Genomic DNA, 27,985 nt, shown 5'->3' on the forward strand with positions numbered 1-27,985 from the left:
TAACCTCTCTCATCCTTCCCCCGGAGCAGGAGAATACCACCTGCCCGCTGGAGCGCAGCCCCGCGCCCCGCCGGGCAGGACGGGGTTAACCCCGGCTCCCACCCCATTGGTCGGCGGGAGGTGGCGCTCCCTTCGCCGCTCCTATTGGAGGCGAGAGGCCGAAGGCGCTAGGAGCCGGCCTATGGGGGGGGCGCGCCGAGTCCCGTTGGCGAGGGAAAGGCGGCCGGCTCATTGGTGGGCGGGCGGGCGGCGAGTGGAGCGGGGGGGAGGCGGGGCGGCCGCCCATTGGCTGCGGGGCGGGGGCAGGGTGCCGGGCGGCACCATGTTGGGGAGCTGGCGGGGGTTGGCGGTGGCACCGGCCGGGGGCATGGAGCGCGGGCAGCGGGTGGGGTGAGTGCGGCGCGGCGCGGGGGACGGGCCGGTGCGGGGCCGCGGGGCCGCTCTGCGGGGTCGACGGCGGCGGCGGCGGCGGTGGGGGGGGGGGGGGAGGCCGCTCCCGCGTCTGCCTGCGTGGCTCGGCGGGGCGGCGGCACCTGAGGGGTGGGCACGCCCCTGCCGCCTCGCCCTGCCTGGGGCACCGGCCTGGGGGCAGACAGCCCGCCGCCTTCCTCCGGGGCGCAGCGGCTGCGGGACCGGGCCTGCCCCGCCTGGGGCGGCCGGCGGGGGTCGGGCATCTGCGGCCGCAGGGGCTGGGTGCCGGCCGAGGAGCCCCGCGGGAGGGGGGGGGGGAGAGAGAGAGAGAGAGAGAGAGAGGGAGGAGCCGTTAGAACCGTTACGACCGTTGGCCAGGGGCGCGCCGCGCCCGCGCAGGTGCGGAGCTGTTCCGCCGGGCCCGGGCCTGGCGGGAGCACGGCGGCCTCCCGCCGAGCTGCCCCGCGGGAGGAGGAGGAGAAGAGGAGGAGGAGGAGGGCGGCTGCGCCCCGCGCAGGGCTCCGGCAGGTCTGGCCGCGGCCAGCGGTGAGGCGAGGCGAGTGCCCGAGGTCGGCGTTAGCAGCCCGCTGAAATCCGTCACGGCTGGGTCCTCCGGCACGTAGGACGTGTTGGGTCTGAGCGGATCTGCCTCGCTGGAAATAGCTCTACGGTTTCCATACGTGGAAGGTCAGGTTCCCCAAATACCTCCCGGTTTCATCTGCGGTCAGTTAAGGACTTCGCGGACATCGCTATGGCAGATGCAAATGTTTATCTGCGCTCTTACGTTTCCTTCCTCTTCTGGATCCTTGCTTTCAGATGGGAAAAGAGCCCCGCGCAGCTGTGAAGCCTGCTGCCTTTCTAACGATGTACACGTGTCTGCGCAACGGACTAGCTCACAAGAGTACCCCTCGCACCTTAGCTAAGGTCGTTGTCCGGTTGTGAAGAATAAGATGTGTGTTGTTCAGCAGAAATGCTGACCGTAGTTGTCAAAGCCGTGGGTTTAACCGCTTTTAAAGGATGTCTGTCTTTAGAGCCTTTGTCGATACAGATGTGTGTAAGCAGTGCAGCTGTTTTGGCTTATGCTAGCTGAGGCTCTGGTCTTATAATACACGTATGTGCTTTAGGGTCTGAGCAAACAGAGAAAACTGTAAAATGTAGATTCTAGTCTTGCAGTGAGTACCATGTGAATAGATCCCACCTGGTACTTACTACAGAACAAAGCATTAATATTGTGGTCTTATTTTAATTTAAAAATTACTCCATGCACCCCATATGTCCTTAAGTCTGACCTACATAGTTGCAATAAGATTTGTCTCCATTTGCAGTATGAAATCTCAGGAGGGTGAGATGGATTTTGTTCCCTCACACAGTAACAAACTTGACAGCTCAATTCTGACGCCAAAATCTCTTGTCCTCTGGTTCATAGTCCACTGCCTCTCTTCTTGGGAGTCACAGAAATTGATTGATGCTATCTTATAGCAGAGAGGGGCTCCTTGTTGTTGCTAAATGTCAGATGGGTATATGGACCCCAGTTAAATTTTTGGTGCCCATCTTACACATGAGCTGAATAAACATAAGACTATCAAGTTGAGAAGGAAAGCTACAGAATTTTCTCACTGCTTTGGCTTCACTTCCAAGTGGAACAAGGCTCCCTAAAGCATTTCTAGCTCACTTTATTGTTGCTCTGTATCTGCCTGCAATGGTCAGGTGGAACTCCAGTAACTGGGAAGGGGACAAGGGGGAGTTGTTCCCTTAGTAGTGAAACTGGCCTGGTTTTGGTTGTTTTCTGTCCGGGTCCCAGCAGCCTCTGCATCGGTACCCTTGGCTCCTGCCTGTGTCCAGTACCGTTCCACTGTACAGTACTTTTGAGTCCTTCTTTCTCGTATAGTGTTCCCAGCTCCCTCTGTGTACCAGCTGTGCGCACGCTGGTTGCCCAGATGGCCAAGGCGAACAGACAACTGTTGAGCTAGTGCTGCAGCCTTTCCCTCAGCGCTCCCCAGCTGCCAATTTCCAATAAACACATAAACTCTGTCTTCAGAACATCTACTGTTCTCTGAGATGTATTTGAAATTAGCCAGTGGATCCAAAAGCTTACCAGTGAAAAGCATGATTATATAAACTTTGTTTCCATAGGAAACGGTGCTTGAAGGAAAGTTGTTCTGTGAGGAAAACTAAGGAAGCCTGGTTTCCTGAGGACTTGTTTGCCACTTCCTACCATAGGAACTCCTCCTGCCTGTCTCCTACCACCCTCTGTCCCCTGGTAGCTTCTCTCTCCCCAGGACTGCACCCAGGTGCTGCCTGTGTCCTGATCTGCCCTGTCTTTGTGCCTGCGGCCAGCTGAGTCAGGTGTTCCTGTTTGCTGAGTGGTGGCCAGCTGGCTGCTGGTAAAGATGGGGCATATATACCAAGTTGTCCTTGGCTTCTTGAGGCTTTTGTCCTCCATCTGGCCAGTTGTTTTTTTTAAAGCTCATGGACGTATTCCTCTGACAAACTTGGCAGAAATGTAGGCAATGGATTTGAAAGTTACTAAGGAATTTAATGGGGCAAGGTGGACAGACAGATGGACAAAATGATTTAATTTCTTTCAGAAGGCGTGTGAGAATATATCAGGCGGTTACTGTTTTTTACAGTTGCAGGCACAGTTAATGCAGTGGTTAAAGTGCTTGTGGTCTTTCATATTTGTCTGTATTTTAGCTCTCAACTGGGGGTGCAGTTGTACATGTGGAAAGTTAGAGCATAGAATGTCACAAAAATTTTGCCTGTAGATAGCAGGGGTTTTAACAGAAAAAGAGATGGAGAAATAGCAGAGGAATTAAGCCTTGTGCGCTGGATTACTGAACTCATACACAAACCAGGCAGCATACAGAGAGTGGAAGTGACAGAATGAGTCTGAAAAATCTTAAGCAAAGGTCTGTGGGAGCCTGCCTGTGAAAACTGAAATAACAAGGCTTACACAGAGAGGGAAAGCAAGCATGAGCTACTGAGGAGTTGGCCAGAGAGGGGAGGATAGAAAGAAAGATGGATCTGGTGAGACTGAAGTTCCTTTTGGGAAGAGGAAAATGTCACTACTGTATACACTGTTTCTTCAAGGCATTTTCCAGGATCTACTGGACAACTTTTAAAGACCTTTTGATAGGAGATCCCAAAAGGTGTAGTGTATTTAGGAAGCAAAAATGTGCATTTAAACAGAACTTAGAGTATACTTAACCATATTTTTTTCAGATTGGCATCTGTTTGAGCTATGATTTTTTTGTGTACTTGTGCTGACAAACTCAACCTTTGCCTGCCCTCAGACCTTATTTGTCATTTGGAGCATAACAAAATCCTTGCAAATTTTACACAAGTATTTTTGAGATAGTGGCTTTCTAGATTTATGTCATAAAAATAAGGTTATGATATGTGGCATGTCGTTGATCTTGTGACTCCAATAAAAATAGTTTTCTGAGATGTGGTCCTCTGCTAACTTTGTAGGCTGTTTACAGTAGCTGTGATTTTGCTCCTGTTCATAACAGGCAAATTTCACGTCGCTTTTTGAACTGGGAGTAAAGTGGTATGTTGTTGGTATTTAATGTCGGTAGGCATGCTTTAGTTCAGGCGTTTGTGTGCCTGCACAGTGACCCCACTGTGATATTAAGATAACTGTTATTTGGATATTGACTTGGAAGACTTGTTACTTGCTGAGAATACAGACCTGATTGTAATGAGAGACAGAATTGATCAGGAAATATCCCAAAGAGGTAGTGAAAAACAAGCATTTCTTATGCAAACCTGCCAGTTGACTACACTCTTAAAAACCTGGTATGGTTGTTTATTTCTGACTATTTTCTTTTCCAGGTTGATCAGGAGTATGTTAAAATTGTAGAGAAGGAAATGAGTTTTTCTGTACTTCTTTAATGCGGAGATGGGAGTTTGGGTGGTAAGGCAACAAAACTCTTTGGATTATGTCTTCTGTTTAGTAATGGTAGCTGGAGATAATGCTAAGCAGAAGCTCAGGAAAAAAAGAAAAGAAAAAAAAAAAAAACAAACAAAAAAACCGCAAACCAACAACTGCACACTGTTAAGAGTTAGCTGACCTTGGTAAGAGATCAATGTCTGCTGCCCAACAGCAGGAGGGAATGTGTGTTGTTCTGTGACTGTAAGTACACAGGGATTACTCTGTCATTGTGTCTTGTTAGCTCTGGTCAGACACTTAAAAGGTACTTGACTTCTGAAAACTTTATTTGGGTTTTTCCTTCTCTGATGCCTTCTGGTTCAAAGAGCATCTACTATTATTTTGTGCATCCCATATTCCCACGACTCTTAGGTAGAAGTAAGCAGCTACCCTGTCCATTTGCCTCTTTTTGTCAAGCGTGAAGACGCTTGCCTTGTCCTCTCACCCCTGCCAGTTTCTGGAACTATTTCCTTTTTGGGTCTCCTTCTGAGATTACCCCTGGGTTTACTTTTGTCATTGTCCTAGACCCTTTTGCCCTTCGTTCCACAGAGTTCTGCTCACAGCTCACCCTAATGTTCGCTTTTTAAAATTTTGGGGGGTTGTTATTATTTCATTTGTTTGTGTGGCCACCTTTTCCATCTCTATCTTCATTCCAGGACCAGCTTCGCGCTTCCGGAGCTTTCATAATCCTCTTTTCCAGTCCAAGTCTTTTCAAAAGACTTGTCCTTTTCTGCAAATTATTTTCTTCCAAAACTGTGTAAATATTTTCTTATAACACCTCTAACACTGTCACTCTTGCCATCTTCAATTTAAAACCAATAAAGTTTAAGTTCCTGCTCTTCATGGTAAACTTCATGAGGAGATTCATTTTTGTTCACTTGTACAGCAAGGAGCATAATGTTGGCACCTAAGGAGTAATGTGCAGGCTCTGCAGCTAGCCTGTGAAATCGATTGCATAGCAACCTCAGGGGTGTTTTGTTGTTTGTTGGAGAAAAGAAGCTGATGACTCATTTTGGCAGATGTCAGTAAAAAGTCAGAGCCGGCTCACCTGCTTAAAGCTACAGACAGCAAAAGGGGAGTGTAATTGTGCAACCTGGAGGAGAAATGTTTGGTGGGGACTGGTTGTTCACTTCAGGGAATTACTGAAATGTCTTATAGCAAATATTTAATTTATTATTATTTTTTTTTAATTCTGTCTACATCATTGGAGGTTTTCAGCCAAAATTAGTTTCAAAGCTATCACAAAAGGTAAACTAAGTAAATGACCTTTAATTTAAGTGGTGGCTCTAGTTATATTCTCCTCCTTCCTGCAAAAAGAATACCCCTAGAGAAATTCAGCATTCCTGAAAATCAGTCTAGGAAAGCGAGTACCCAGCTTGAGCTCTAAAGGTATGAAATGTTTCTGTCCCGTGCTTTACTTGGCCAGCGCTGGGCTGTGAGGCTTTCTTAAAATGTATGTGTATATGTATACATATCTCAATGAGAAGTTAACTGTTCTGAAAGGAACTGTGTTCTTCTGTGTAACTTCTTACAAACTCTAATGGATTTTAAAAATGAATGAAAGCAGATCTTGATAACAGCAATGTTCAAAGTTATTCAGAATTACTAGTTTTAAAGAAGTGAAATTATGAGATTACAATGAGAGGGTACAGTGATAGCCTGATCTGCTTTGCTTGCTGTCTTACATTTAAGAATAACATTATTATTTAGGGCTGTCTCTCTGAGTGACGGGTTGTGTATTTGCAAGAATTGGGGCTCTCGGGTCAGGTGCATCTTCCTTGTCTGTGCTTCTCATTTTCATGCTTGCAGTGTGTAATAGGCAGACTGACGTGCTGTTTGGAGAAATACAGGCTGCCTAAACAAAACGGACACTTTAATTTCTGTGTAAACGTGATTTGTTGTCTTCACTATTAGCACAAGCACTTATTTTCCAACAGATTAAAATCAGTATTACGTAGTTAACAGGGGACCATAGTACTAGATTGAGGCATCATCCATGAGATTTGGTAGCCTTCTTTCACCCTACCCTCTACCCTTCGTGGGGTTTTTATGTTACTGTAAGTGGTTGCTATTAACATTAAACCCCTTGTTCACATTTCAGTTTTAAGTCATTGTCATTAGGAGACTTTCACTTTCTTTCCTGCTTCAGTGGACAGGTTTTATAGGAAGTATTTAAGAGGCAAAATGTGTAACTTGGGAAGGGCCACACTGGACTGAGCTGTCACCTGAGGCGGGACAATGACAGGGAAAAAAATTCAGATGGCAAGCTGGGCTAAAAGCCATGCTTCTGCATCGCCAGAACATGTCACGTGTGAGTCGAGTGGTGCTCGGCTTGGTTGCTGTGCTGAAAAGAGGGATTTTGGAAATAGGAAGATCTGACAGTTTGTTACCGAATTTCCTTGTCCCTCATGGTGGGCTCTTTGTGACTGTTTCTAAGTGGTTCAGCTGCTGATTCTTTGTTGGGCTTGCCTGGGCCGTAGTTTTACCTGCACGTATGTCACTAGTGCTGCTGCCAGGAGAAACACTTGTTCTTGGCCTCATGGTGTGCCCTCCTTAGATGCTTGTGAAACTATGTTGGAAACCAGATTTGGGGGAAGGAGGGCTGAACCCAAAAGTTAGTAAATAAATATGTTCAAGCTTTAACACCGATCAGGCCTTTCATGGAGTTCATTGCATGAAGGTGGGAAGTACAGGGAGGGCAGGGCCGTTCTTTGGGTGACAGTGCTGACCTGAGTAACTTAAGGTGCCCCTCTGTAGATGTAAGGGCTTTGTAGATGCTTGATGGATCATCTCCCATTGTTGGAGCTGCTGTGCCACCCTCCCTTGTCTCTCTGACTTGCACCAGTAGTGATGTTTTGTAGGCAGATGACAAACCACGCACTGGCTCAAAAAACTAACCATAGCAGGTGGTTCACACATAAACCAAAGAAGGTGGTTAATGTTTGGGTGGATTGGCAACCTGGATCATTGAACTACCTTGCGGCTGGGTTGCATGAATGCTAGCACTGACACACGGGAAGGTGGGAGATGTAGCTGGGAGGTAGGGTGGGTCCGCTATGGACCTAATGTAAATTTATTTATGGTTCTGTGGAGTCCTTCTTGGGCTTGCATGTGCTTTTATACTAGTACTCTTATACTGTGCCAAACCTGAGTCTGCACTGATGACTTGCTCAAGGGATGTGCCTTACTGTTGTTTGCTGTTTGCCACGGCCTTAACCTTCGATGGCGATGATCCCAATGATATGCTCAGGCCCCTCAGAACCTTTGTACCCCTCTGTGACCTTTGCAGACAGGGCACGATGTCCACACAGACAATGAAGATGGCCGTGATCTGTGTTTGGCCAGCAAGTCATAGTCTGGCTGTCCTTTGGTTGCTGCTGGTAAATGGACTTAGCCTGTGCAGCTTGTTTTTCCCGTGACATGATTAATAATGATGGGTTTATATGCTTATTGGTAAATTGCATGAGAAGGCTTTTTTATATTAGTCCTACCACAGCTCAGGGTACCATTTGTGGTTTTCATGATTAGCATAGCTTGTGCAAAGAGAAATCTCTGTTGGTTCTCAGCGTTCCTCAGAGATGTGCCTTAGTATCTGTTTCCATTTGGGTTTTGACTACGTTCAGCTAATATTATAAAGGTAATTTCTGTCCATATAATTGAAATCCAGGTGATTAACTGTGTTTGTTGTCCTTATATGCTAATGCTGTACTGGCAAAGGCTTGTTGAGGGGTGAGACGTCTTGCAGCCCATTGTAAATACAGAAACACAGATGTGGCTTCAACTGTGTTGTAGGTGAGGTTTCTGAGAAGAGGCAGGATTAATGTTTGGGGGTTTTTTTTCTTGTTAATTTGGTTTTGAGATTACACATATTTTGTGGATTTTCTGTGGTTATTGGTTTTACAGTTGACTGCAGAAGATACATACTTAACTGCAAGGAAGTAAAGATGTCCCCACCCTTTTTTCCTTTTTTTTTTTTTTTTTTTTTTTTTTAAAAAGAATGGAAGAGAGATGGGTAAATGATAGTGGCAGCAACTGAAAGGCGATAAACAAATTAAGTCTATTCTGTCCTTATGTCTTGTACCTTTAGGAGAGTAGGCTGTGCAGCTGTTCTCACCAGTTGTCAGATGTCAGGAAATTTACCTGGGAGCTTGCTCTTAAGGGACAAATCTTTAGGAAACCAGAGGTCATAGGTTCTCTTACTAATGGGAAAGTGTTTGTGAAATTGGAGCCATCAGCTTAAACTACAATTCTCTGCAAAAGTCTTGCCCATGGTAGTTATAGCTGTTATGATTTCAGCTGTGTAGAGATGCTATCAGGCAATTTCCCCTTCCGTGCAGATTACTGAAAGGCTACAGGAAGACACCAAACCCCATGTGTTTTAACATAAATGTTTGGGCTTTAGGGTGCAAGTGTACATAAATGCAAACTTGTGTTCCAAGAATAAACTTGATTTTGAGTTTGGTGGGATCTGCAGGAATGCAGTTTTGTAAGTTTGTGTTTTGTTAATTTTTAGGGGTACCAGAAGATGCTTCAGTGGTGATAGCTCTTTCACGATGCAAGTTATGAAGGAAATTCATTAACTAACATCCCCTTCCTCACCCTGATCTCCAGCAGACTTCCTGTAACACTTGGAAGAAAGGGTCAGGGGAGAAGGGTTGAAGGTCACCATGAAGCTAAAGCAGCGAGTTGTGCTGTTGGCCATCCTCCTTGTCATCTTCATTTTCACAAAAGTTTTCCTCATTGACAACTTGGACACCTCAGCTGCCAACCGGGAGGACCAGCGCGCCTTTCACCGTATGATGGCAAGCCTCCATGTAGAACTGGACCCCCGACTTGACCATACGTTGCAGTCCCCTTGGGAGATTGCATCCCAATGGGTGGTGCCCCGGGAGGTGTATCCTGAGGAGACGCCTGAGCTAGGGGCTGTTATGCATGCCATGACAACAAAGAAAATAATAAAAGCTGATGTGGGATACAAGGGAACCCAGCTGAAAGCTTTGCTAATACTTGAAGGAGGACAGAAGGTTGTCTTCAAACCCAAGAGGTAAATATTGCCTTCAATGACTGAATTAATAACTGCTTTATGTATATTTTCTTTAATCTCCATATTGTTGCATTAATGTTTAAGTTGCAAATTTACATGTAAATGGAAAGGCCATTCTGTTATTTGTGAGACAGTACACAGCCTTGCTGGTGCTCTAGTAACATTAGGTTGCTGAGCCAACTGTCTCTCAGGCTGTATAGTTTTGATGCTTGAAACAGCCTGTCTTGAGGTTGAAAGAATAATCACTGTGATCAGTCCTGAGGGAATGTTGGTTAAACCTGATGTTTCTGAGCAGTGTCTTCCTCATTGGGGAAGTGCAGGTTCTGGCAGTGTGGAGACAAGTCTTGCCTACTCTTTCTGAGTAAGGGTCATGTCAAACTGCCATGAGAGAATGCAGTTCAAGAAGAGGGAGGGAGTGAAAGTTGGCAGTGGTCTTAAAAGTAGATCTGGGTGTCTGGTGTAACTGCATGAAGACTGTAAAAATGGCTTGGTAGGTCAGAGTGAAAGTCCCTGAATATCCTGTCTGCCGATAGTGACTAGTGGAGGAGCAATGTAAGAATGAGTGGGTAGTGATACTTCCTTGGTGTGGCCTCTGTTTATGGTGATCCGCAGGGAAATTTGACATGATTGAACATTTATGAAGAGTCTTGTGCCTGTCTGTAAAGCTTTTTGAACTGTTTGCCTTCAGGGAAAAGGAGAAGAAAGATGTTAAAAAAAGTAAGGCAGGTGTGTTCTGAGGGAGTGCACTGCAAATGTAAAGTGTTGTCATTACAGAGTGTCATCTCCAAAGTATATTGGTTGAGCAAGCATGCAGTTTTTCTGTCATGTTAATGAATGATTAGAGAATGAGAAAAAAAAAATCTGCCCTCCGCTTCTTGAATTCACAGTCCTGTTTCTGTATGGTCAATTACTAGTCTAGCTGGAGCTTGACTGTGGGACTAGGCTGTGTTTAAACAGTGTGAACCTTGCACACAGATGTCTTGGTGGTACAACAGCCGGCTCATCCAATAAATGCAGTAACAAGACATGGCGTTTCTATAGTGCTTCATGTATAAGTGAGTGCTGTAAAGCGTTTCACCAAGCATTAAATTGCATTCCCATAATGGAATGTCTGTGCAGGCGAACACAGTGACTGTGCTCCATCAAGGACATGTGCAGCTGGGAATGTTTATAGGAGTGCTAGACAGTTTATAGGAGTGCTAGACAGTATGGCCCTAGTCATACCAGTAGACCCATGTTCTGTTTGTGACTGCTAAATAGCTAGGCTTGTAGGTAGAGTCTTGTTCTGTCATTGCAAGACAGTCTATTTAACTAGCTTTTGACCTGACAGATAGGTCAAAGTTACTGCTAAAAACCTTTTTGAGAAAACCTACTGGTTGGGGAAGAATGAATTCCTTTGTTACCTTTGCTCTAGAAAGGACTAGATGCCTACCGTGCATGGAAGCAATAATTTGGTTGGTTTTTATCAATAGGTTTTAGCTCTGCAGCTTTCAAAATGTGACCATGTTTTCAAAAACCTGCTGTAAGTACATCCAAAAGACCTGACTTAGAGGACATGTTCTGAGGGTTAGCCGTCTCATTTCAAAATTACTTGAAATCCAGCCTAAGTTGCTATGGATTAATAGTTGCTACCACAACATGCCAGTGGTTTATGTGAAATAAGATGCTTCTTTGGTGTAAGTTCCAATTTGGCAGGAATCTTTCAGATCCTCCTCCCAAAAACTCCATACCATCCTGCACTGGTTAATTCTCTTTTGAGCTGCCTTGCAGAGAAGCTAAAGCATTTGCTCAGACTGGTGAAATGGACTGTCACCTTGCCCCAGATCTTCTCTGAGCGGGTTTAAAACATCAAAGTAGAGCACTGTGGCATCTCTTACACTGTTGCTGCTACTGCTTGAACACCAAGTCTGTTGGAAATAATCCAGTTTACACAATTTGATACGTAGATGGAAATGAGAAAATAGGTAATCTAATTTGGCCTTACTTTATTTGAAAATGTACTGCATTTCACCCATTTGCTCGGTATTGATTGTGGTATTTTATGCTTATCTGAAGCATGCTTTTTAAGCAGTATCTAGATCTGATTCAAATGTCATGAGTCTCAGAAATTTGTGTTTGCCTTCACAATGTAAGTAACATCTATTAAAAAAAGAAAAAAGGGGGGAAAAGCCCACCACTTCACCAAAATATACCATTGTTGTTGTAATGAGTGTCTAATTTCTAGTTCTTGCTGTTCATTACGTCTTTTCTCCACCAGAATAAAGGGTCTTTTTATATCCAGTATTGTCCTCAGGTTCACGCTTGCTGATTTTTCTAGCTACTAAAGATTGCATTTGGCATTTCTTCCACAATTTCAGATTGTATTTTCATGTTAATCTACAATCCATTCTAACCCCCAAATCGTTTGTGGAGTTGCTGCTTTCCAGTATAAATAGTCCCCTGTTCTGTAGCTGGGTCTGTGCTCTTTGTTCTTAGATATGACTTGGCATATGGTTGAATTAAAACTCATTAGTTTGAATGGGCACTGCTTCCCAAGCTCTTGAGACCACTGTACATTACTGACCTTTCCTCTTTATGTACTATTTCAACAGTCTGTATGCTATTTAATCTCATTAATGTTTTTTCTCTCTCCCATTGGCAATCATTTTGAAAGTGACCCAGAGTCTGTTTAACATAGCACTGTTATTGCACTTGTTATTCTGAACAGCAAAATTGATGGAAATCCTGCATGAATATTTGACTTACTTCAATTACAGATATGCCAGGGATTATGTAGTGGAAGGAGAACCATACGCTGGCTATGACAGACACAATGCAGAAGTGGCAGCCTTTCACTTGGATAGGTATGGAATTACTGGGTTACCTGGTTTTGTTGTCTCTGGTAAATGCTTTTTCAGAGTTGAGGAAAAAGGAGTTCCTTGAAGAATACACCTCAGATGTAAGCTATTTCTAACCTGCCAATATACCACATTGAAGGCAAAAGTAAAAGTTAGCTTTTTTTGTGAAACTGCATTTCAAAGATCTGTGCAAGATTCTAACACTTAAGATTTTTTGTGAAAAAATTGAAAGGGAGAATGAGCACTGAAACCACTGATACTTCATATTAAATGGAAGAAAGAGGTTAGCCAACTCCTGTGGAAGAGTCTGAAATGCTGAATGTATATGCTAAGTTAATGTCCAGTACACTAAAAAGTTAAGTCTAATGTCTAGACTAACAGTTTAGTCTAGACTAAATATGAATCAGTGCATCCTAGAGGAAAAACAGCTATTTATGTATAGTAATTGTATTCAGGGCTACCCAGGTAGTTTTGTGGACCTGAGCTGGAGGTACAATTACCAGAAGAAAAACAAAGTTACAGGACGTATACAGAATGGGGTAGAAAATGCCAAACACTGAATGTCAATAGTTAGGAAATACTGTTAGAGGTGCAGTTTCATCTAGAATAAACGAGCACAGTCTTGGTCTCCTCATTGTAAGAGGACTATGTTGGCACTTTGGAGAAGATCTCTGAAGATAAATAAAGATGTGAAAAATTCTTAAATAAGACTTAAAATCTTGGGAAAGGGAATAAGGAGGGACAAATATAAAAACCAGAATGGTTGGACTTAAACTGAGGTTTCTCAGTACATAAGAGGCTCGTCACTGTGACTGAATTCATAGGTGGTAAAAGATATGTTTGCTAGTCCTAATTCATCCGTGGAAATCATTGCACAGGCAATGGAAATTAGTAATTCTAGGAAGTTTTGGTTGTGTAATACCCATTGCTGCTGTTGCAATCTTGAGGTGGTGGGCCAAAATCAGGGTATTTTAAGACCAAAACAAGATGATGTAGCCAGGTGTCTGTTGTCCATTTGTGCTTTCAAGAAACATACAGTTTTCAGTTTCCCTGAAAAAGCAGTGATTGAACCTTGTAAAGCCACAGTTCAAAGCCTTTCCAGTGTCCAACCCCCTTTTTCTTAGCTATTCCTTGCTGTCTGTTTGGTTGTGGATTTGTGCTTGTTTCTCTGGCCTTTCTCCTCTCTTTGTGAATATGCACCTCTGTATTCTTCAGGAATACCTAGCAGAAGCTACCTGCCCACAAAACTTTAGCGTGTACCTTTGTTTTGAATGGTGACACTTACGTATTTTGTCTGAGGATGCCATTGTTTCAAGAACGATCTGAATCATGTTGTATGTTTACCCCTAATGGGGAGGCTGTGCTGTCCAGGCTAGTGGCCTTTCAGCTGTGGGTCTGAAAATACAGGGACAGGTTTGCCAGATCTAAGCTTTGTGCTTATTTACTTGGAACCCCCACATTTTCTCAAGCTGTACATAACACTCTCTATTGGCTATGAATTTTGTCTTTATGCATACATGATTTGTTCAGGCAGACATTTTGTGTTGCCCTTTCTTAGAGGTATTTTATACTTATGGAAGGGGACTTACTTGTTGAATATCTTAAAAAAAAAAAAAAAAAAAAAAGACACTTTACAGCTGTTAGAGTGACTCTCCCAGTATTTCTATGCAATGTAGGTTGTCCCTTTTTCAGAAGGGACAGTCCCCTTTCAGTCTCTTTTTCTGAGATGTAAAGACTACCGGTAGGGTATCAAAAGCACACTAAGAGACTTGGGGCTAACATTGTACTGATGTTTGTACTCCTCCTTTAAGCACTTTTAAGATTCCACTAGAAATGCCCAAGTCATTTGTGGTCACGAAGAAAAGACTGCGGCAGACATGGGAGTGGAACCTGGATCTTGTGACTGCAAGTTTTATAATTATTTTTCCCACCTCTCTGTTTTTTTCCGGACACTTCAGGCATTCAGTTTTGTTCTACCATTCTCTCTTCTTCCCCGCTCACGCCAAATAAAATAACTCCTAGATTGTTTATTTTCAAGTATAATTGAATTGGGCTTAAACATAACATTTTAATAGATAGTAATTCCCACAAATTATAAATGATCTTTCCAGGTGACCAGCCCAAAGGTCATATGGTTACTGCTTCAGCCTGTACACAAGACAGATGATGGATATTTCTGGTATGAGGTCTGATTTCTGAGAGTTGGAGCATGGTGCATCCTGTGTTGCTCTGCTGCAAATGCTCTAATAAAGGAGTGTCACTGATGGCTTATAAAGCAAGTTTAACATCCAGGCATTTAAGAAGAAGGAGTTTCCTTATTTTGCCTTGGAGAATAGAGGAGGTTGCTGCAGGGTTCCAACTTTGGTCTTAGTCATCTCAAGTTCAGACAATGGCACAAAGACTGTGGGTTTGGTTTGTTTTGTTTAATTTAGAACTGCTGCCAGTGTTGCAAATTCTCATGTCATGTTTTTTCACCCTAAATTAGAATTCTAGGTTTCCGACGAGCTCCACTGGTTGTTGGCAGGTTTGTGAATCTACGTACAGAGATCAAACCGGTAGCCACAGAGCAGCTTCTGGGTACCTTCATGGCTGTGGGTAAGTGGATTCCATGGATTGTGCAGGCCAGTAAAGAAAAATGTGTTTAATGGGGAAAAAGAGCCGTGGGGTTACAGAACAGTTAACTGTCATACAGGAAGCTGGTAAGTCTCCTTCTGTGCCAAGAGAGGTCATAATGCTTGTATAACCCCATTTGGCGGGGGAGGAGGATTTGATTTTCTCCAAGTAGTTTTTCCTCTAACTTCTCTGTGTTCTCTCATGCTGCTGTTACAGATGGGATTTTTTTGGAGTAAGAATTTTCTTTCTCTCTGTTGTCAGAGGTGGTTAGAAAAGTCTATGATTAGACCTGAAGGGAAAAAAATGAAATTGTATTTAATGCGAACAACAGTGGTGATTTGGGATAATTTATAGAGCTGATGTGTCAGTTGGTATTAGATGTTGTTTGTGCTACATCAGTCTGCTGAGCATTCATAACTACATGTGTCAGAACTTCCATACGTTGTTTACAGGAATAATGCCATGAAGGACACTTAATGGGAATTATTAATGTGAACTCCTACCAGGTGGTCATTAAGCACCAAGAAATGACTTATGCTGCAGCCTTAACTCCTTCAGGCTTTCATAAAATATCTAATTATTACTTTTTTGTTTTCCCCCCTAATAAGATGACACTAGAGATGATTGCTCATTACAGCTGGTAAATATGCGTGCCTGTGTATATTTCTATTACAAGCACCATCGGTAATCTCACCTACTATGTTTGCCTAACACTTTCAGTTATAAGGTGTAACTCAGATGAGAGTAGCTCTGCTTTGCCAAGCTCTTTTTGCATTCAGATTGGGTGTCTGCCTCAGGCAGACTTTACTTTTTCTGATTTCAGCCAAGATAACTAAGCAGTTTTCTAGCACAAATGCTGACTTGAAAAGTATGGTTCCAGAAATTTTCATTGCCTTTCCTTAGATTCCTTGGAACTGCCTGTTCTGCAGAGCATGAACCAAAGAAATGGGTGGATGTGGGGAGAAGGTTGTGATCTCTTGTCAACCCCAATTTGACTAAGTTTCTGAGGTTTTGAAGAAAAGATAATTCATGCATACTTAGTGCAGATTTGCTAGAGTTGCAGCTAGAATCTCAAAGAGTTCTGTCTCTTGCTAGACCTGCTGCAGGCCATGGATAGGAAAAGAGACTTGCAGCACTTTCCTTACAAATAAGAGATCTGGTCTGCTGCAAGCTCCACGCCGTTAATGATCATCTCTCTGATGTCCTCACATTGTCTGACTGGGGTAGTGGGAGCACAAGAGCTGGGTCTGGTTGGAGGACTGCAAAGGAGCGCTGGCTGGCTAAGGGATTGTGATGTGTGAGGGTGGAAAGTGAAAAAGACATCTTTCAGTGTGCTGGGCCTGGTTTGGGGAGGTTATTGGATATAGAGCCAAAGGAAGAAAGGACAGGAAATAGGTGGAATCACAAGGTGGACACATAATTGAATATTTTGGAAGAACATCTGTGAGTGTGGAACTGGAATTAACTTGGCAAGGGTCAAGCAAAGGCAGGTTGGAAGGGTGAAATAGAAAGGCTTAAGCTAAAAATGTTAATCAAGGCTATGCACATTACTTTATGCTACAGGCTACGTAGGCCTTAATGGACTAAAGACTGCAGGGTTTCATCGTTCCTCTCTGTCAGAAGACACTCATGAAACTTGACCGATCTGCATTCCTAGATCATATAAGAATGACAGCTTGTTTGTGTTTCCCCTGCTCAGTCAGCTCAAGTAACTGAGACATGTGGCAGGTCTCAGGGCTCCAAATTAATTTGAGTTCTGCTTAGTCTTTTTTCACTTGTCCCTTTTTGGGCAGCTTTTTCAAAAAAATGGGAAATCTGACACATGAAGTGTGAAATTTTAAAAAAACAAGCAGTGCTAAGGTTGCAAAGTCAAGGTCCTAAGGACTAGGAAAGGATCACAAAAACTTGTTGATAGTGCAATGTTGTATTAACTCTCAGTGTGATAAAAACATTAGAAAATATAATTACCCTCTGCTTTGAATATTAGTCTTTAATGTTGCTTTGAATGAACAGATGTCTGTTTAATCTCTTTTGAGCATCTCCCTCTCAAGAGATAGGAAGCATGAGGTCAAGTGCAGTGAAATCCTATTGCAGGGAAGGCTCTGGTGCAACAATATGCTCCTCCCTTTCAGTTGGCATCTCTTGGATTAAGTTCTGCTCTTTTGATCCCTTTTTGTTTTTTTTTTCTTCCTAGGTAATAACACTTGCTTCTATGGGAAGTGCTACTATTGTCGGGAAACAGAACCAGCTTGTGCAGACGGGGACATCATGGAGGGGTCAGTGACTCTGTGGCTACCGGATGTCTGGCCTCTTCAGAAACATCGGCACCCGTGGGGTAGGACTTATCGTGAAGGCAAACTTGCCAGGTATGAGAACATGATAATTTCTGCTAGAATTACCCTTGCAATACAGTGGCTAATTAAGGAGCAAGTGTTCTCAAAACCTAGAGTTTTGCCAACAGTTTTCTTGATATGACAGTAGAAGTCAAGAAGTCTAGGATGAGATTTAAATTAAAATGAGCAAGAAAGAAATCTTCATTGTTCTCCACAATACTAAGTGCTGTCCTTTTCCTACTTCTTGCCTGGAACAGAGCTCCACCATGCAGTCACTCCAAGCTCTGAAAATCTTGGCTCTGGGCAAACCAAGACTCTTCTCTTGTGCCACTAGATCTTCTGTTGACACTGTGTCTCTCTGTGGCCCGCTAAAATGTGGTAGCACTGTGCTATTTTCTGCCAGACCTGATTTCACAGTCCTCCTAGTTTGTTTCAAGAGTTGTGGAGCTGGTTTAGCTTAAGTAGGTGGGCACTGAAAAGTTCTTTGCTTTGAATACCGGCAGTATTTGATGACCATGCTCAGCATCTGAAGAATGCTTTCAGAGAAGGACAAACATGGGATCTAGCAATCTTGTACAATAGACATAACATGTCTGAGTATTTGGGTTGGAGGAGTCCAAGTCTGTGTCAGGGACAAGTGATTAGAAAGAGATTTTTAGTTCTTGATCTAAAATAGCCACTGATTTCCAATGATGCAATTGTTCTCAGAAAGAATCTCATCCAAAGGCTTCGTTGAATTGTTTTAGAGTATTAAATGTACAGTTTGATTTTTGAGCAGCAGATGTTATCTCCTTTTCAACAGGTCAAAATCAGCTGTATTTAGTACATGGTAAATTGCAGTAACGAATGGAATTAATTTCTTGGAGGTGTTTCTTTTTTTTTTTTTTTGAGATACTGTTTTTCATCACAAACTGCCTACTTACACAGGCATTTAGCCTGGTACCTATGCTGATTTGATATTCGCTGCATTTTAAACTCAGTTGCTCTTGCCTTGTTCAGATGTGATTGCATGGTTCTGTCTTGCACCTTGTTGTGTTGCGCTTTTCACTTTGCAAGCATCAGGAGAATTAAACATTCTAGATGTCATGCTCTCCTTTTTCTGTGTCTGGTAATTATGGAAAAGTAACTCTGTAGGAATTTTTTCCTGATCTAGCTGCTTCTACTCTGTTCTGAGTTGACCTTTTGAACATAATTCATATAGTCACATTAGTGCACATAATTTTTAATGGACATGTAATAGGTAAAATCCCTGACCTTTGAAGTCCTATGCTAATACAGTATAAATGATCAGAAATAAATGTCGGAGAAAGGTCTGTCTTGGAAGACTGAATGGAAAATGAGAAGAGGGAGCATAGTATATCTGAAAAATTGTAGCAGGGAGATTAAGTACTGATCTAAAGGAAGATGAGAGAAAGAGAAACACTTGAGGGGAAGAGGGATGTAGCATAAAAGAAATGTATCCAGTACAAGGATGAGTACGTTCTGAGACTTTGCCTTGTGGATTTGTGCTGTAAGTTGAATATGAGTTGGACCTTGATGCAAAATAAAGAGGGAACTGGAGACAGCATTTGAGGAGGGTGTGTGATGTGTCAACAAAAACATTGAGAAGATGGCCACTCTGATTTGGATAACTGGAGGAAAGATGGGATAGTGGGAGCTTAGGCTCCAGAACTCTAGAAGATGAGGTGGGGTATGTGGCATTTCTGGTAGTTAAACTCTGATCTTCTCCCTGCTTTTATGACTCTCTGCAATTTTGAGCATGTCAGCGAGTCTCTCCAGCTTGTGTTTCCTCCATTTCTGTTTCCAAGTCACAGATGGTTTAAGGCATTTCCAACTTAACTTCTATGCTGTGAAGGATTGTTTCAGACCTTACATGGAAGATGATATAGATGTACTTGCTATTTAGGTTGACAGATGGAAAGGATATACACTAGAGATTTGGCTGTTTTGGTGGTGGTGTTGAACAGCTTTGAAAACTGTAAAGAAAAAAATGAGAAAATTAAAAATCCTAGCTTTGGCGAATTGAGACATGACATCCATGTTACAAGATCGGAAGTACATGCCTAGGTTGCGTGTAGAAGGAGAGAAGAGAAAAGGGAGGCTTGAAGTCCTGCCAGTGGAGAAGAAGGTGAGATAGTCTGAAAGGAAAGTGGGGAGGAAAGAGACAACTGTGAATGAAGGAGAATGAACACATATGAGGCCCTTCTCCTCAGGACAGAGGAGGTCATTAGTAACGTGATGAGGTGATTTGCATTAGAAAGAGAAAATTAAGAGGATCGCTGGAAAGCAAGACTGATGGGAGCAGGTCAAGGCAATAGAAATAGACGCGGTACTTGAAGTCCTTAGTTAGGAAGTTAAGGGAGGCAAGTCACAACAGTAATCTTGCTGTGAAGCAGCCCAGCCGCTGCTGACTTGTGAGCAGTGAGGAAGCAAACTCAACCTTGTTTTCTGTAGGAAGATGATGTGTAACCTTGCACTGAAACTATAGCTTGCTCCATATGCTAGGGTGTTAATACAGGATTTACTCTTTCAATAAAACACTTCTGTGTAGCTCTTTCTTCTTTATATAGCCTTGGCTGCTGCTGCACTCATAAGTGAATAAAGGGACAGCTATGAATACTATTGCTGTGCAATGATGGAGTGTTCCTTGAAGATTTGATTTGGTTTCTTTTGACGGCCCACAGGTGGGAGTATGATGAAAGTTATTGCGATGCTGTGAAGAAGACTTCACCATATGACTCAGGCCCTCGTCTCCTTGATATCATTGACACCGCCATCTTTGACTATTTGATTGGGAATGCTGATCGGCATCACTATGAGAGTTTCCAGGATGATGAAGGAGCCAGTATGCTCATCCTCCTAGATAATGCCAAAAGGTGAGGGTAAGGGAAATCCAGGTGGCCAGGCAGTGGCAAGCACAAGGGCACACGTTTATCTGCTCTGTATCTCTCTGTTTTCTTTCTCTCGCTAATTTTTTCATTGATACCTTTTGTGCTAAAAATCCAAAGCTTTCTTTCTTACCAGAAATTACTCAACAATTATTAGGGTCCTTCAAAGGCTGTGGTGCTTACTCTGTACTCTAAATACTATGACTGCTTTGGGCAAAGTCTTACTCAAACTACAGAAATTCCCAAATTAGCACGGTACGACCTTTTTTCCCAAGCAACTTTCAAAGGTTTCCTTCCTTCTCTTCTCCTATCCCCAGAAAAGCTCCTCTGTTTTATGCTTTTAATTAATGGAAGATTAAAAACTTGTGATTTATTATTTACCAGTGAGTATTAGTGCCATAGTAAAAGCAGATCCTTTGAAAATGTGCCTTTGAATAATCTGGCATTCCCTGCCTTCTGGATATGTCTGCTCTGGCTTTAAAAGGTTAGAAGTTCAAAATGGAGATAGAACTGATACTGAGAGCAAAATATGATGGTGTCCTGAGTGTGGACATTGACTATTATTGGAATAAAAATGAAGCATGTAACTCAGAGGAGCTGATGAGAAGTCCTTCTTGAGGCCAAACTTTACTATCTGTATGTGTTTAAATGTTGTTCTGTCTTTGCAAGTGTTTTTGTATATTGACTGGTATAGTTTAAGATAAAAATCCTATAGAAGATACAGCCTTATTTAAATCATAACAATTTGCTTAATTTTTCTTAAGAACAGAAATAACCTATTCCACTTTCTCATGATTTAGTCCAGAGACTCCAGAGGTTTTTTGCTGATGGGCACTACCATCTGCAGTGGCAGTGAGTTTCCCCTTCTGCGGATGGTTAAGCTCTGGCAGTTCCCTTGCGAGGTTCTGCTCTGCAGTGGCTTTGCATACCACTTGTACGAGGTGTACACAGCAGTTGAGACCTCTGATCTAGACAGATCCTTGGAAGGCTTGGAATTACCATTTCTTTTGCCGCTAGCCTTATGTGTAGTGGATTCCTCCCTTCGTTTCTAATTTGTCTGCAGTGGCTGAGTTGAGTATTTTGTCTTTATGCATCAGCCCATTCAGTAACACCCCTTCTGTTTTGTCAGCAGGATGCATTCCACCTTGGGACTGCTTAATTATTGCTGCTTTCAGACTGCTTTAGGTGAACTTGGCAAAAACTGTCTTTCTGTAGTGCTCTGGCAATGTGCTAGGAGGAAGCCACTAATCTATTAGTCACTGCAAGTGAATGTGATAGTTGAAGGTCATGTCAGACCTTTCATTGTGGTGGTACATGCTTATAATGTTAGGAAAAAAATTCCAGTGGGGCTTTGCAGGCCCAGAAGTAAATTGTTTTCTTGAAAGCTTAAGTAAAGTTCTTTCAGCTCCTTTGAGATAAGGGATAGGGGGACAGTTTTTTCATAGAATCACAGAAGATCTCAAGTTGGAAGGGACCTGTAAGGATCATGGAGTCCAAATCCCTGCTCCTCGCAGGACTACCTAAAACTAAACCATATGATTAAGAGCATCATCCAGACGCTCCGTGGTGCCATGACCACTTCCCTGTGGAGCCTGTTCCAGTTTTAAAGCTATTAATAACAGAATTATTTGAGCAGAGTAATGCCAGACTCCTAGAGCAAGTTATCTTTATTGAGGGGAAAGTTCTTCATTGAAAACAGTATTATAAGGAGAGTGAAACTATATAAAAAAAAAAAAAGGCAAGGCACATGTTTAGTTGAAGCTTGAAATACTATGAAATCCTTTTGGCAGGCCTCCCTTAGAAAGTGTGATCATGAAATGTTAAAGCTGATCACCTTGTTAGTTGAACTGTTCTAAGCTTGGCCCTCTAAAACAGCATATGCGTGCTATTTCATTCATTCCCTGTCCAGCTGTGTCAGACAGGCAAAGCTCCTGCTCTCTGTTTCCAGAATACCAATTATTCCTTTCCCGTGCTTCACAAGATGAGCTCAATTGCTAAACTCCTCTGAAGTTCATTTCTAAGGTGCCTTGGTCTGATAAAGAACTAGGTATTCTGGTGTTGCTTCTGTTTACCTGGTACGTTAGGTGATGATGTTGAGAGTTATATCTGTAATTGGTCATGGCCTGTTCATATTTTAATTGAAATGATTTGATCTGTTGGAGCATGAAATTGCCTAGTATTGATTTTTTGGAATTCTTTACAAATCTCTTGGTGTTGAGAACAACATTAGGAGTTCAACTGGTTCACTTGGTTTTAATTTTGCTTTTCAGCTTTGGAAACCCTGCCCTGGATGAAAGAAGCATCTTGGCTCCTCTTTATCAGTGCTGCATGTAAGTGAAATGCAGGGATGCTGTTGACTTTACTTATGCAACTGCTGTCCTTAGGTTTGCAATATAATTAAGTTTGAAGCCTTCTGGCAATCAGAAAATGTTCTCTCAGGTACATAGTGCTTTAAATTTTTTTAGGTACTATTTTTGTTTGATGTATTGTCACTGCTCAAGAAGCTGAGAAATACATTTTTATTAAGGTAGTACATCAGACGGTGGACGGTAAGAAGTGGTCTTGCCTCCAGGTCACTGGTTCAAATCTATCCTTAGTATGACAGGTACTTTGCATCTGCAGCTGTCTCCATCCAGCTCTTGCTGAATAAAAGTTCACATCACAGTTTGAGTTCTCCCTTATACAAACTAAGGACTCAACGTGTCTGGGAACTTAACTACCTTCATTTCCAAATGCTGTTTCTAAATAAGACTGTAGCACTGCTCAGGGTGCTTCTTTCAAAGTGAAGCTCGTAGGTTTTTGCAGGATTTTGTTTCTGCTTTGGCCTTGTGAGCTGTGGTCTTGTTAATTTTATTTTTAGAGGCTGTGACTTGTTAATTCCCGTTTTCTGTGGCCGCTTTCTCAGCAGGCCATTGCCACTTCTCATCAACAAATAGATTAAAAGTACCAGGAAGAAAAATACTGTTATATTTATTTCCTGTATCTGTTACTTTAAGATAACATTAACTCCTTTAAACCTTCCAAATTAAGCATTTAGTTGAGAGTTCCTTGAGCCTGTCCTCGGAGGGTTCTGGCTCCCAAATTCCTTGCGGCCTGTGAAACCTGGGAACTCTGCAGAAAGTCTGAGCTCTCACCCCCTGCCTGCACTAAGCAAGGCTCTATGCATGCTACAGTACACCTGGCCTCCATTCTGCAAGATCCTTTAGAATTCATATGGAGAACAGTTAAACTAAATGATTTTCAAATTCGTTAGTTTTCCTACATTAGTTTTAAATGCATGTTTAATTTCCTGCTTTATGAGGATCTTCTGGAGTCTTTCTCACCTATATTCTCCCAAATGCAACCAGAAGAGAAGTTTATGTAGGAGACTTTGCAGTTTCCTGCTTTTCAGTTACCCTTTCTTTCTGATACCAGCCAAATGCCATATAAGAATTCATATGCATAATTGTTTTAACTATAGGTTTGTTACAACACTTGCTTATATTGCTGTTTTCTTTGGAGGCCATCAAAACCCATGAGTTTAGACTGGTGGTGCTAAACCACAAAAGTCTGGGGGAGAATCCCAAGAGACTTCACGGAACAAGACAGTTGAGATGGGCCGACATGAACAACCTTAATGGCCAATGAAGCAGAAATATCACTGCTATGTTCACGTTCTGTGGAAGTTCAGTCAACTGAATTTTGCCCTTTGTGATTAATTGTTGGTCAGTGGTGCTCTTCCTGAGGTAGCGTGAGTTTTGTTTTTTAATTAACAGCCAGACTGTTAAGTTTTCTTTCTTTTCAAACTGTGTCTGGGAGGCCTCAGGACTGAAGAACTTCCTTGCTAGCAGTTGAAAGTGTTCCTGTGTAACATAAGAATTATGTCACATTAGGTTCTTTCTTCTTCACCTTCAGTTTTCAAATTTCCCTTAGATATTGCTTATAATGCAGTTATACCTGGACTCTCCCATCCCCGAACCACTTTTGTGGTAAGACTGCATTCTGTTTAGATGAAATCATGATGTAACAGGCTCCCTCCAGAGGTTGGCTTTGGTATTGCTGATGGCACTTCAGCTGGACAGTGGTACGATGACGTGTTTGTTTCTTTCTTTTGCAGCATCCGGGTTTCTACCTGGAACAGACTCAATTATCTGAAGAATGGAGTACTGAAGTCTGCCTTAAAAACTGCTATGTCGCATGACCCCATCTCACCAGTGCTGTCTGACCCTCATCTGGATGCCCTAGACCAGCGGCTTCTCAGCATTCTGGCTACAGTGAAGCAGTGCACAGACCAGTTTGGGCCAGATGTTGTGCTGGTGGAAGACAGGATGACTCTGTCTCATTTGTAATTGTAGTGGAACACAGACAAAACTCCTTTTTTAAAAACAAACAAACAAAAAAGCGATAGAAAAACAGCACAATCAGTTCAGGAAGGCTGTGGCCAAGATGGACTGAAATGAACAGGAAAGCTTCCGAGCCAGAGAAACAGAGGTGACGCTGGCTTTTACCTTGGGCTGACAGCAGCAAGAGGTGGGAAGTTGGAGCCTTGGACGGCTCAGTACCCATAACGGCATCTTGGCTGTTGTGGTGTGTCCATTGCCGGCAGTGGACATTGCACTGGATAAAAATGGCTCTTGGTGTTGGTGGAAGTGTGTGGAATACAGACACTAATTTGTGAACTGAATCTAGAGGGAACAAATGGAGATGAACAGTACGATCCTCTCCCCTTCTCTTTCCCACGTATACTCTTATGAGTTTTTGTCTGATTCAGGGTTGTACATAATCAGCTGTGAGCTGGTTAGGTATTTTACTGCTTCTTTAAAGAAAGAGGAAGTGGTGAATAAAATAATTATTAGACTGAAGAGTTGTGCCACCCCCCGGGGGGTGGGATGTTCTTCTGAATGCCATTAGGGGTGGGAGAGGGGACCTCTGCTGCTCAGTTGACTTTTCCTTGATAAAAGGCTGGGAAAGGGGTTTGCCTCATATGTGATAATGCTTCAGTGTTTTTGCTGAAGTCCTATCAAACATTTATCCACAGGGTTGGAGATTTAGGGGAGGACAGGGTGGTTATACAGCACTTGTAATTAAGGGGTTAAAGTTAGTTTCCACATGTCCTGTCACTGTTTTCCATTTTTAAGGAATCTGGCACGGTCTGACTAGAGAAAATACCCTTGCAGTCCTGTGTCCATATTAACCAAATTTTCATTGTATTGTAGCTGAGGAGGAGGACAGAATCTGTCCTTGGAAGCAGGTTCTGTTTAGCGAGGTTGTGCTGCTGAGTGTCCTATTTAATGTGGGGAATCTGGGCACAAAGAGAGGTGTATTGCTGGACTTCCCAGTAACCAACAGCTGTGGGCAAGGCCCTGAAGAATGGCAAGAACCCTGAGCTGAGCTCTTTCTTCTTCGTCTCGTTTGGAGAGAGCTTCCTGCTGCTCGATGTTGTAACTACAGCTCAGTGCTGCTGTTTTGTGGAACACCAGCAGTTTTTCAGTCCCACCGTTTACCTGGCCTGGCTATTGTGGCTGAGCTCTGAAGCTGTGAGCACTTCCAGTAGGTTTGCTGCCTTCCCCAGCTGCTTCCTTCAATCCCCACTGCGATGTTCTGGGGTCCTCGCTCCTAAGGGGTTTGCCATAGATAGGGGAGAGGAGGTCTAAGTTGGCTTTTCGGGGCAGACTCGTAGCACTTGTCTTCTGCTAGTCCTGTCATCCTTCAGCACTGCGTCAGCCTGCGCTGTGGATGAGCTTGTGGCTGTAAAACTTGTCACACTTGTGGTAGGTCTGAATCTCTGTCTCCAGAAGGGAAGCAGCTTCATCATTACATTTCCAAATTTAACAGCTTTGCATTGATTTTCAGTTCAGATAGTATGGTCCTTAGAAGTAAGAAAAGAGCTTGCTTCCCAAAGCGATGATGTGTTATTGGACTTGTGAGCAAGAGCAGCAAAATGTCAGTTTAAGACCTTTTCCTTGATTTGTCTGTCAGTCTTTCTAGCTCTGCAGTAATGTGGTGGGCCGATAAAGAGCTGTTTTCAGTTCTTACTCCTGCTGCCATACCTGATCAAAGAGGTGTTAGTGAGAGTTTATTCTAAAAACACAGCTTGATTTTGTCGAACTCTCTTTTGTCATTGCGTGAGCAGAGTATCTTGAAAGTAGAATGCAACTGCTTGCCTGAAATTGAATTTTATGTTCTTCTAGATCTCTTCTGGACTCGTCCACATCACAGACCCGCCCCAGAGTCAGGATGGGATGTGGAGTTTTTTATTGGTGTTACACTAGTCAGGACTGTAACACACAGCCGGCTTTTAGGACACTGGTGTTAAGCTAGTGCCCATTTATTGCTGTACTTGGTAATATAACACAATCTTTAGAAGCCACGGTCCTTCGGTGAGTTTAACCCACTGCCGTGGATTGTGCATTGCAGGTTCCCTTAGGGCAGAAGCGAGTGTGCTCAGCTGATGGTGACCGTGGGCAGGAGCCATGCAGGGATTGCCCGGGGCCCGAGCTGGCCTGTCGCTTGGCTGGCAGTCAGATTTCAGTGGTTGAGCAAGATACTTTTGGGAAGTACCATGGGCAGCAGTTCAGTGGTTAGTGAATGCTTTTATTCTAAAGCAGAATAGATTCATACTGAGGCATTTTGGCATAGACCGTTTCCCAGGAAATTTAAGATGATTTACACAAAGGGGAGACGGTGAAGCACATGGTAGTGGCTTGTAGCATTTTTAAAAGCCTGTTCTTGTCTTTGAGCTTAGGCATGAGCACTTAATATTTTGGGAAGGATCTACCAAAATTTGATGTTTTGATTTCTGTATGATCACTCTTGATCATTTATTTGATTTAATAATGGATTAAAAAAAAAATCTTTCTGTCTTTATGAATTAGTGCTCAGGACTTATGCATTGCTTGTTCACGGGGCTCTAAGCTGAAGCCTTTGCCATCAGATGGAACCTGAAGATAAGTTTTCCCCCGATATGAATGTCAAAGATTTAAAGCAGAGTATTGGTTTACTTGTGAACAAAGGGCATGAAGTCCGGCATCATCAGTAGGAGGAAGCAAGAAACGGTTGCTTTTTTTTCTTCCTTTTTTTGTCATATTGATGCTTCTGGTAACTGTAAACACCACTGGAGCTTAGTGTTCTGCAGCAGGAAAGAAGAATAAATTCCTCTCTTACCCGAAATCAGGAAGATCTGGTTTTGGCCTTGTGATAATCTCTGGCATTTTGGCAGTGATCATTGTTTTGCTTGCATACAAAACCCTGAGGAATTTTAAATTGTAACCATTGCGAAGGAAATAAGAAGCAGCATTCACATATGAACAGGGTCTGCTTGATTCTCTGAAAAATAGTGTGATTTGTGAGGCAGGTGCTGTGCTCTGTCAGTGAGGTTTTCATGACGCCTTCTAATTCTTGTTCACTGTGCACACTGTAATCTGCTGACTCCAGATGTTACAAAATGGTTGTGTTGTGGATATTAGTAATATCAGAGCGCTTGAAGCACAGAAATCAAGAACTAATTAAAAAGAGAGCATCATCAGCCATCTGCTATTTATCTCCTCCTTCTTAAGTCAGCAGCCGGGCTGGAGGAGACACTGAAGTTGGCTCCTCTTCCAGCAGCTAATGAACTGGAGTGTGTCTTGCCAAACAAACTTCAACTGAAAAATACTAATTTATTGAGAAGGTAATTTATTTGCTGTGGCAGCTGGAGCAAGATGCTCGAAACAGACACCCCTCTTGGAGCTGTCAGAGGATTGCCCCTGGGAGCAGCTGCACAAATGGAGGTTGCTAATAAGAAAACAGAATGCAATCGTGACTTTGTACTTGTATCCCCCAGGGTCAGATTCCACATAAAGCAACATTGTGTGAATAAAGATTTTAATAAAGCAACATTGATGGATTGTTTAAGTCTCTCTCTCCCCTCTCTCTCTCTCTCTCTTTTTCTCTCGTTCCAGCATGTGGTG

At 43.0% G+C, this 27,985-nt stretch overlaps 1 protein-coding gene across 3 annotated transcripts; it reads left to right on the forward strand.

The window, feature by feature from the left end:
- The first annotated feature begins 335 nt into the window (after nt 1-335).
- On the forward strand, nt 336-27,913 carry FAM20B (FAM20B glycosaminoglycan xylosylkinase). Of its 3 annotated transcripts, XM_049807177.1 has the most exons (9): nt 935-1,098; nt 1,228-1,335; nt 8,856-9,386; nt 12,143-12,229; nt 14,709-14,818; nt 17,031-17,202; nt 19,854-20,045; nt 22,328-22,387; nt 24,154-27,913. In XM_049807177.1, the coding sequence occupies exons 3-9, from the start codon at nt 9,010-9,012 to the stop codon at nt 24,383-24,385; spliced, it is 1,230 nt and encodes a 409-aa protein (XP_049663134.1). In that variant the 5' UTR covers nt 935-1,098; nt 1,228-1,335; nt 8,856-9,009; the 3' UTR covers nt 24,386-27,913. The 3 variants fall into 3 exon arrangements, with proteins under 3 accessions (XP_049663136.1, XP_049663134.1, XP_049663135.1); XM_049807179.1 differs by lacking the exons at nt 935-1,098; nt 1,228-1,335 and adding an exon at nt 336-390; XM_049807178.1 differs by lacking the exon at nt 1,228-1,335.
- Nucleotides 27,914-27,985: the final 72 nt, after the last annotated feature.

This window comes from Accipiter gentilis, chromosome 8, assembly GCF_929443795.1.
Source record: "Accipiter gentilis chromosome 8, bAccGen1.1, whole genome shotgun sequence".
NCBI lineage: Eukaryota > Metazoa > Chordata > Aves > Accipitriformes > Accipitridae > Astur > Astur gentilis.